Genomic DNA, 10284 nt, shown 5'->3' on the forward strand with positions numbered 1-10284 from the left:
CTCAGTGCTGCTGGGGGGTTGTGCAGTAGAGGGCTCTGGGTTAACACAGACCAACCTGGTCTGTGTTAGCCCTGTCTGTGTGTGTGTGTGTGTGTGTGTGTGTGTGTGTGTGTGTGTGTGTGTGTGTACTCTCTGGGTGTGTGTGTACACTCTCTGGGCCCCAGTGCGTCGGTCCCCAAGAGTTACCGTCGGGAAAAGGGGGAGGGGTTTAGTTGTGGACGGATGGTGGAGTAAATAAAGAGTCGAGCTGTTGGCTGAAGCTCTGGAGCTCCGTGTGCGTCCCGTACTTCATCCTCACCTTCAGGACAACCCCAGACTCTCTCTCCCACGTGACAGCCGGGCCGGGCCGGGGCAGCGTCTGGATGAGAGTTCTTCTGGTGGGGAGCATTGGATGAAGAGAAGAGTTCTTCTGCGTGGGGAACATTGGATGAAGAGAAGAGTTCTTCTGCGTGGGGAACATTGGATGAAGAGAAGAGTTCTTCTGCGTGGGGAACATTGGATGAAGAGAAGAGTTCTTCTGCGTGGGGAACATTGGATGAAGAGAAGAGTTCTTCTGCGTGGGGAACATTGGATGAAGAGAAGAGTTCTTCTGGTGGGGAACATTGGATGAAGCGAAGAGTTCTTCTGCGTGGGGAGCATTGGATGAAGAGAAGAGTTCTTCTGCGTGGGGAGCATTGGATGAAGAGAAGAGTTCTTCTGCGTGGGGGACATGCGCTGAGGTGTCAGTGTGCGTCACGTCTCACACGCGGTGGATCAGGTCGTGCTCGGCGGCGGCGAGGGAGACGTTCCTGCTGAAGTAACCTCGGTGAAGAACGTGTGGCACAGGATCACTGATATCTACCATGATGTCTGAACGGCGTCAACGGCTGGCTCAAGGGAGGTCGACCCCAGCGTGGCTCATCACATCATCCACCCCCACGACAGAGGGGAGGAAAGTGTTGTTCATCCTTCCGGGAAGTTAAGTTAAGTGATCCTTTATAGTCTCTTTTTGGGGGCGATTCCTTCTCTGCTTTAGACCCATCCGGGTGCCGTTGAACACATGCACACCGGTGATGGACCGTACTGAACGCCCTATCCATTGTATGGGTCTGTATAATGCTATTCAAATCAAATGTATTAAGCACCTTTAATAAAAAGGTAAGGGGTTGGGGGGAGATGTTATGTTATATTTATGTTTTTGTCATGCCTGCCTACGCTTCAAACTCGTGCATATTGCAGAACATGTGCAACAGCGCCCCCTGGGGTCACACTTTTCGATTGGTCGCAGAGTTCGGCGTAACACCGGCACTCCCGGAGCAGTGGGCGGCCGCGGGTCAGAAGGACGCATTCGTTAAAGAGCAGCCCGCGGGTTCAGCTGGGATTCAAACCCCCCCCAGGTTTCTCTTTAAAGCGCTTTGGGCGGAGAGTTCTCAGGGGGAGGGGGCCTCGCTGCGCCCCGCGGCGGGCGATACGCTTCCACGGCCGTCGTCCTCTGGGAGCGCCACAGCCCGTGGACATCCACAGCTCAATTCGTCTTTATTGCGAACAAAAAATAAAAAGATAAACAAGTATGACACGTCATACAAATACACATAACAAGAAGTATGGTCGCAAACTGAGCTAGTATCCTGTGTACTTATACTCATACTGAGCCAGTATCCTGTGTACTTATACTCATACTGAGCCAGTATCATGTGTAGGCTACTTTCACACATACTGAGCCAGTATCATGTGTACTTTCACACATACTGAGCCAGTATCCGGTGTACTTATTACTGTTAATCTCTTTTGCTCTACTTTGACTCTTGAGCTGGCTGGAGTGTGTGTGCGTGTGCGTGTGCGTGTGTCTGTCTGTGTGTCTGTGTGTCTGTGTGTCTGTGTGTCTGTGTGTCTGTGTGTCTGTGTGTCTGTGTGTCTGTGTGTCTGTGTGCGCGCACACATCTTCTTTTACCCGGAAAACACGTGACACTCACTGGGAGGCGCGGCTCCTTGAACTTCCTCGTTTAACTGTTCGTCGTAGCGAGTTGCCTTTCTTCCTCCGCTTTTAAAACCTTTCACCTGATTTACTTGTTTTATGAACACTTTAACCTCCGTTTCTTCCCTTACATTCATACTTTTACAACTTTATACCGTATGGACGCATTTTAATCCCGGAGTAGATAAGGTAAGGTAGGGCGACAGTGAGCGTTTATATTGTCTGTGGGTTGCTGGAATATAATGATCAACCAGTTTACTACCGTTTATATTGTCTTTAGGTTACTGGTATATAATAATGATCAACCAGTGTACTGTTTATATTGTCTTTAGGTTACTGGTATATAATAATGATCAACCAGTTTACTACCGTTTATATTGTCTTTAGGTTACTGGTATATAATAATGATCAACCAGTGTACTACCGTTTATATTGTCTTTAGGTTGCTGGTATATAATAATGATCAACCAGTGTACTTCCGTTTATATTGTCTTTAGGTGACTGGTATATAATAATGATCAACCAGTTTACTACCGTTTATATTGTCTTTAGGTTACTGGTATATAATAATGATCAACCAGTTTACTACCCTTTATATTGTCTTTAGGTTGCTGGTATATAATAATGATCAACCAGTGTACTTCCGTTTATATTGTCTTTAGGTTGCTGGTATATAATAATGATCAACCAGTTTACTACCGTTTATATTGTCTTTAGGTTCCTGGCATATAATAATGAAAAACCAGTTTACTACCGGTTACATTGTCTTTAGGTTACTGGTATATAATAATGAGTTTACTGTAGACTCTACAGTAAACTCATTATGACGTTGTTAAGTTACGTTGTATTCTCTAGTGTAGAGAATACAACGTTAGTTCTTGTTTCACTGCTTTTCTGACCCGTGTGGTAAATTGAACACTGCGTTCAATATTCAAGTGATTCGTTTGTCTTGATGCTACTCCAAATTAAAAGAAGGACATAAGTCATTTGAATGTGCTGATATTTAAGTTAAATACAAATTGAGCGGGAGTCAAGTTGAGTACTTAGGCGGGCGGAGCCAGGCTAGCGTCTGGGGATCTACAGTTTCATAGATGTGGGTCTAGACTCGATTCCTTTGGCTTAAACCACAGCTGGAGCCATAGAGCGAGAGAGAGACTCGTTGGTCATACGAGGATACCAAATCGATGTGTTGAGCATCACCAGTAGATTCACGGTCTATGGGATCTGTGAAGTGTGAAGTGACAGAACTCAGACTTTGTTCCAGTGGAGAAATTGTTCAATAGTTCTCTACTTTTTAGGGCTGAACGTTTTGGGGAAATAATCTAATTGCGATATTTTTGACCAATATTTCGATTGCGATTTAATGTGCGATTTTCATAATTTATTAGGTCCCAATGTTGTGTATTATTCAATAAGAAATAAATAAATCATTCGTTAGTATGACCAACACAACATTGGAAGCAGTCGACATAAAAACGTCTCTTTCCTCTAGGCCAGGCCGATGTGTGGAGATTAATTTATATTATAAACTTCTTTATTTAACTATTGAATTGTAAAATAAAAATAAAATGAATGAATCGTACTGATTTCTAGTCAGTAACGGTAATAAATCACTTTTTTTTTGTTTAATCGCAGCCTTTGCGATTTGCATACCGCGTTCTATTACATTGCGATTCCATTTGATTTTGATTAATCGTTCAGCCCTAAATTATACCATGATGAATTTTTCAAGGCAATTGCATCTACTTTTTTGGGTTGTAGTTTAAGAAGTGTTACAGTCTCCAAGGTGTTTAATTCTCATCTCTCAGTTTGCATCTGCTGTACACATCTGTACTGTGGTGAGGGCAGTGTGGCTATATCATGGGGTTCATATTTATGTTCTATGACGTCCATAATGCTTTAGTGTGACGCAGTCACAATGATCTTCTCTCTCAATAAACAGCTAAAGTTCAGAAGGAGTTGTGTTTGTGTCCAGGTCTCCAGTCTTCTATGGATGAGGAGAGAGAGGAGGGGGGTTCTAAAACCACTCTGTCTGGGGAACATGGCCGCCGGAGCAAAGCTGAGAGGTAAGAAGAGCATCTCTCTGTCTGTGACTGTTGTCCATCTCAGAGCTCAGCAGTGATGACTCCATCATTAGTCTGAGAAACAGCTGTGTGTGTGTGTGTGTGTGTGTGTGTGTGTGTGTGTGTGTGTGTGTGTGTGTGTGTGTGTGTGTGTGTGTGTGTGTGTGTGTGTGTGTGTGTGTGTGTGTGTGTGTGTGTGTGTGTGTGTTAAAGCCCAGAGCAGCAGGAGAGAGCAGACTCCCCTGGACCCAGCAATCGAATTAATGAAATTAATGTTAAGACGACTTGTAGCAGACTTTACAGGTTTAATGTTTATAGGTTCAATGTCTTTCAAACTGCCGATTTATTGAATCAGTTAGAATTTATCTTTGGGGGTGAAGTAATTTGTTGAAACAAATTACCCATGAATAATAACACTGGTCTGTGTAGAAATGTAGAAACTGACTGCTTTATTTTCTATATTAGCTAAACCTATTGTGAATAAACACAATGCACAGTATGAAGGGTCCTTGTGTGCTTTTATGTCAACATGTAAGTGCTTGAATGCCATAATAACTTTTTCTGCCCCCTCCCCCCCCCCTTTAATTTATATTTCAATAAACTGAGAAAAGATTATTGAAATGAAAAGTCATGAGAAAGTATTTGAGTAGCCCTGCAATAAATGATCAAATGAAACGACATGCACAAATCCTAACTTCCAGGTGGTTCTTGTTTTTCAGAAGGAGGCAGGAGAGAGCAGACTCCCCTGGACCTAGCTGTGTCTCCATGAAGAGTGACCGCTCTATGGGTATACCTCCTGAGCTTAAAGATGGACGCCCCTCCAGAGAGGAGGGGCGTATCGGCTATTCTTATCCGTGTTTGTATTTGTGTTTGTATTCTTGTTTGTATTCGTGGTCAAAAAGCGATATCGCTCCCGACTGTATGGCGTGTTCCTAATGCGGCCCCCTAACTGGCCTCACATCCTGTCTACCTATATTGAGTTCCAGAAGGCATCTCAAACCAACATAAAAGTGCCAGCAGTGGGAGGTAATTTAGAATAAAATAAAACTAAGAATAAATTGGCCCTAACAACAACAGGAGAATTTCTAATTTTAAGAACAGTATGAGACTATTATTTGTTCTGTTCAGACTAAATTCTAACTTTTTAACTTCAATGTGGAGATATCTTTCCTCTCTTGAAAGTATAGACCGTCGCGATTCCCATTGAAACGAATGCCGTGGTGATTATTCTTCCAACGAGAGCTGTTAAATTGTGGAAAATGAATTAAACTGTAATCAGACAACGCGGTATGGGGTTTCTGTGGTATACAGACTGAGACGAATTTCGAATTATAAATATGAACAATCCATAACGTTGGCTCCCTAGCTCTTAGCTCAGCAGACTAGAATACCTTCTAGAATCATTGCTTGTTGGCCGGAAACAGAAAGGGGGGCTGTTTATGTTTGGCTGTAGTCTTTTCGCTCGGTTCTCCGTCTCAACAGTAGTGGTAGAACCCCTTTCCGTTTCCGGCCAACAAGAAAGGAGTCTTCAAACAGAAATCAATGGGATTTACAAAATACCAGAAGTAACTAATAGCTCACAGCAACATATTGAAAAAAAGAACTATGAACTAATTCATTTTTTGGAACTGTGAACTTAAAAAAAAATAGAATTATTTTACTGTGAGCTTCGAATGTGGTTAATTTGTTTTTCAATAAATCCATTTATTTTGTCATGTCGTTTAAAGTTGTGCTCTCTCCGGCCATCTGATCCTCACCAGCGCTGATGCGCTTCTCCGCGTTAGTAACTCTGCTTAAGGTGGCCCGTGTTTCTTTTTTCAGTCCGTTGATCTATTTGTTCTGTTCATCAAAACTTTGTTTAAACGATTCTCTAATGCCAGTGACCTCCGTGATCAGGTGGACAGCCCAGCCTGGTGTGTCTTTGTCTGCCATGATTTGTTTGGTAGCTCGCCAACTGGTATCACGCGGCTTTACAGTTTGCCTACTCTCTTTACGATTTCCAACACCTGACATTAACGCGTCCTTATCTTAGGCACCTTTTCCGTTACTTTGAAGTGTGTTTATAAAATATTTAGAGCAACAATAAAGGTGTTAAGGTCTATCACTTGCAGAGGAAGTTGCTGTGCCACGCCTTGTAGTCACGTGACCTCAAGTTGAATAATTTATCTAAATTAAAAACAAGATTTAAATAAACTATCAAGGTTGTTTGTTTTAAGGATTTTTTTTATTTTGTGAGTGAACAAGTTGGTGCAACAAACGGTTTCATCTTTACCCCAATAAAGACGAGTTTAATGAATCAACTATCGTGTTTACTCATTGTCATTTCAAATTGCCTTTTGATTTCTCTTCCAGGGGAGCTTGAAAGGATCCGTTCTGAATTTGTGAAGGGAGTTTCAGAACCTGTTATCAAAGGTCTCCTGGATGACCTTTGGCAGCAGAAGGTGTTCAGTTCTGAGGAAAAGGACTACGTGATGGCCGAGAGGACCAAAGCAGACCAAGCACGTTGTCTGATCGACATGGTGATGGGGAAAGGGGAGAGAGCAAGTCAAGCGATGATTGATAGTATGAAGAAGAGGGACGAACACTTATGCTCCACCCTGGGTCTGATCTCTTCTCCTCCTGGTGTGGGTGAGTTGTTACCATGAATCTACTTTTTTTAAAGAAACGCTCTTTGCCAACTTTGTTTTAACAAGAGGGGAGCTTCTTTGTCCTTTAATCCGCTGGGATCCAGTGATTCATTATCATCCACTCGGGATTGCATTTGTGTGGAATACGACTTACTTTTTTGAAAGTAGGCTTGGCACCCGTAAAATGCTGCTTGCAGCTTGAATTGTTATTATTATTTTAATGCATGGCATAGCCTACTACGGTATTCATTCATGCCGCCCCTATAGTTTTTCTATTGCAATTTCTATGCAGTTTCACACATATGAATAATCTTTGACATCGTAATATTTAAATTAGGCTAATTGTCTGCATGTTTGTGCTGTGTATAGCCTATGTGTGTGTAAGCTTATGTTACAGTTCCGACCTAGCAAGGCACGTCAAAAATAGCAACACCAACTGCCCTATCCGCTTGGGCACTTAAACCAGGATTTTTTCATTCAGTTGCCCAACTGCTTTATGGATCTGTAAGATAGCACCATGTATCATTTGCGACGGAACACGCCTCTGCTTTTCGACCGACATGCCTCTCGGGGCGCAAGTTTAGTGGCGAGAGTCTCCTGCGGGGGGAAATCACCTTTAAATGGTTTGATCCAGATTTTTAGGGTTGTAGTGGGGGTATTAGGTTAAATGGTTTGATCAAGATATGTAGGTTTTAAGTGGGGGTATTAGGTTAAATGGTTTGATCAAGATATGTAGGGTTGAAGTGGGGTATCTGGTTAAAGGGTTCGATCCACATGTGTAGGGATAGTGTTGGGTATCAGGTTAAATGGTTTGATCCAGATATGTAGGGTTATAGTGGAGGTATCAGGTTTAATGGTTTGATCCAGATATGTAGGGTTAGTGTGGGGTATCAGGTTAAATGGTTTGATCCAGATATGTAGGGTTATTGTGGGGGCATCAGGTTAAATGGTTTGATCCAGATATGTAGGGTTATAGTGGGGGCATCAGGTTAAATGGTTTGATCCAGATACTAGAACAGCGTGAAACAGGATCACCAGAGTATTTTTTCACCAGACTTAAGGGGATTCATTGCTACTAAAAATTAATAAAAAAAACGATGCAATGACACCTTTAGACATTGTACCTCATACCAACAGCAGAATAACTCAGTGGAAGAGATGCAGCACTATCTTGTTATATCAGCACAGTAAGTCACTTTCCACTGATTCACTATCACTATTGCTATCATTAGACCAATCATATTGCTGTGGAAATAACAAAATAGTCTTGAAGATTTTGAATCTGTAACATGCAGTCCTTGTCAAGACCAACTTCTCCGACCACAAGTAATGAAGCCACTAAATATCATGAAGTTTATAATTTAAAGGAAATATTGACCTGTTTCCTCTGTTTCCACTGATCACCATCCACTAACTGATGTCTACTGTTTTTTTCTCATTTAGGATCTGCTGCGGTCCAGTGCCAACATAAAATAAAGTCTAATTTGCAGAAGAAGTTCAGGTGTGTGTATGAGGGAATCGCTAAAGCAGGACGATCAACACCTCTGAATGACTTCTACACAGAGATCTTCATCACAGAGGGAGGCAGTGGAGAGGTCAACAAGGAACATGAGATCAGACTGATTGAAACAGCTTCCAGGAAACAAGCCATGGAGGAAACACCAATCAGATGCGAGGACATCTTTAACCCATTACCTGGACAAGATAAACCAATGATAAAACCAAGGACAATTATGACAACAGGAGTGGCCGGCATTGGTAAAACCGTCTTAACACACAAGTTCACTCTGGACTGGGCTGAAGACAAGGCCAATCAGGACATACACTTCACGTTTTTCTTCACTTTCAGAGAGCTGAATTTACTAGAAATGAAAGAGTTTAGCTTGGTGGGACTTCTTCATCACTTCTTTAATGAGACCAAAGAAGCAGGAATCGGTAGATACGACCTGTTCCAGGTTGTCTTCATCTTTGATGGTCTGGATGAGTGTCGACTTCCTCTGGACTTCCAGAACAACCCGATCTGGACTGATGTCACAGAGGTCACCTCGGTGGATGTGCTGCTGACAAACCTGATCAGGGGCAACCTGCTTACCTCTGCTTGCATCTGGATAACCACACGCCCTGCGGCAGCCAATAGGATCCCTGCTGAGTGTGTTGACATGGTGACAGAGGTGAGAGGGTTCACCGACCCACAGAAGGAGGTGTACTTCAGGAAGAGATTCACAGAGGAGACACTGGCCAAAAGAATCATCGCCCACATCAAGAAATCACGAAGCCTTCACATCATGTGTCACATCCCAGTCTTCTGTTGGATCACTGCTACAGTTCTGGACAACTTCTTCAAAACATCCCAGCTAGGAGAAGAGATGCCCAACACCATGACTCAGATGTACAGCCACTTCCTGAGGGTTCAGTCCATGCAGGGGGACTGGAAGTATCATGGGAGATCTGAAACAGATCCACACTGGAGTCCAGAGAGCAGGAAGATTATTGTTTCTCTGGGAAAACTGGCTTTTAAGCAGCTGGAGAAAGGCCACCTGATCTTCTACGAGGCTGACCTGGCAGAGTGTGACATCGATATCAGAGCAGCCTCAGAGTACTCAGGAGTGTTCACCCAGATCTCCAAAGAGGAGTGTGGGCTGTACCAGGACAATGTTTTCTGCTTTGTCCACCTGAGCATCCAGGAGTTTCTGGCTGCCCTTTATGTCTTTATGTCATTCATCGACACTGGGGTCAATCTGCTCTCAGGACCACTACAATCCCTGTTGTCTATTTTTAGAAACAAAAGAAATGTCAATCTCTACCAGAGTGCTGTGGACCAGGCCTTACAGAGTGAGAACGGACACCTGGACTTGTTTCTCCGCTTCCTCCTGGGCCTCTCTCTGGAGACCAATCAGCTTGTCCTAAAATGTCTGCTGGGGAAGACAGAGTAAGTAGCTCAAAGACCCAGTGAGGAAATGGGCTCTTACATCAAGGAGAAGATAGGTGGAGATCTCTCTACAGATAAAATAATCAATCTGTTCCACTGTCTGAATGAGCTGAACGACCGTTCTCTAGTGGTGGAGATCCAACAGTACCTGACATCAGGAAGACTCTCCGGAAAATCTCTCTCTCCTGCTCAACTGTCAGCTCTGGCCTTCATCCTACTGGACATCAGAAGAGGAGCTGGACGTGTTTGACCTGAAGAAGAATACTCTGCTTCAGAGAAGGGTCCTTCTGAGGCTGCTGCCAGTGGTCAAAGCCTCCAAAAACGTCTCTGTAGGTTCACTGATAACATGTATTCACAATTCACACAACAAAATACCTTATAGTAGAATATAAAAGTTATGATAACATAGAAAACATCTTTCAATGTTATCTTATATAACATGTATCTCAATATACACAAAGTTATATTGTGTAACAAGGTTGAAAAGTCAAACTCAAAAGCTCTACTTATTTTGAATTATGAAGTAAGGAAAGAAATATTTCCTTATTTAACTAATATTTTTTAATAATAGTTAAATACAGTGATATACATATACATATGTATGTATAAGTAATTATTGATACGCATAGATTCATAATATAAGTTATTAGTAAGTTAAAGGTACCCATTATTTAAAACATTTTTAAACTTGTTCACTACGTTTGGTTTATA

The 10284-nt window shown here is 42.6% G+C and overlaps 2 protein-coding genes across 3 annotated transcripts in view; both read left to right on the top strand.

Annotated features, from left to right (window-relative positions):
- The window catches only part of LOC130381364 (NACHT, LRR and PYD domains-containing protein 12-like), a 224649-nt gene that overhangs the window by 17376 nt on the left and 196989 nt on the right, over window positions 1–10284 (top strand). For both annotated transcript variants that reach the window (XM_056588947.1, XM_056588949.1), the window contains exon 2: window positions 4231–4251. In XM_056588947.1, the coding sequence (XP_056444922.1) occupies window positions 4231–4251 (21 nt within the window). The remainder of the gene's footprint in view (window positions 1–4230; window positions 4252–10284) is intronic.
- LOC130381382 (NLR family CARD domain-containing protein 3-like) lies at window positions 3989–9584 on the top strand. Its single transcript, XM_056588977.1, has 3 exons — window positions 3989–4020; window positions 4737–6645; window positions 8088–9584. The coding sequence occupies exons 2-3, from the start codon at window positions 6309–6311 to the stop codon at window positions 9575–9577; spliced, it is 1827 nt and encodes a 608-aa protein (XP_056444952.1). The 5' UTR covers window positions 3989–4020; window positions 4737–6308; the 3' UTR covers window positions 9578–9584.

This window comes from Gadus chalcogrammus, chromosome 4 (assembly GCF_026213295.1).
Source record: "Gadus chalcogrammus isolate NIFS_2021 chromosome 4, NIFS_Gcha_1.0, whole genome shotgun sequence".
NCBI classification, from domain to species: Eukaryota; Metazoa; Chordata; class Actinopteri; order Gadiformes; family Gadidae; genus Gadus; species Gadus chalcogrammus.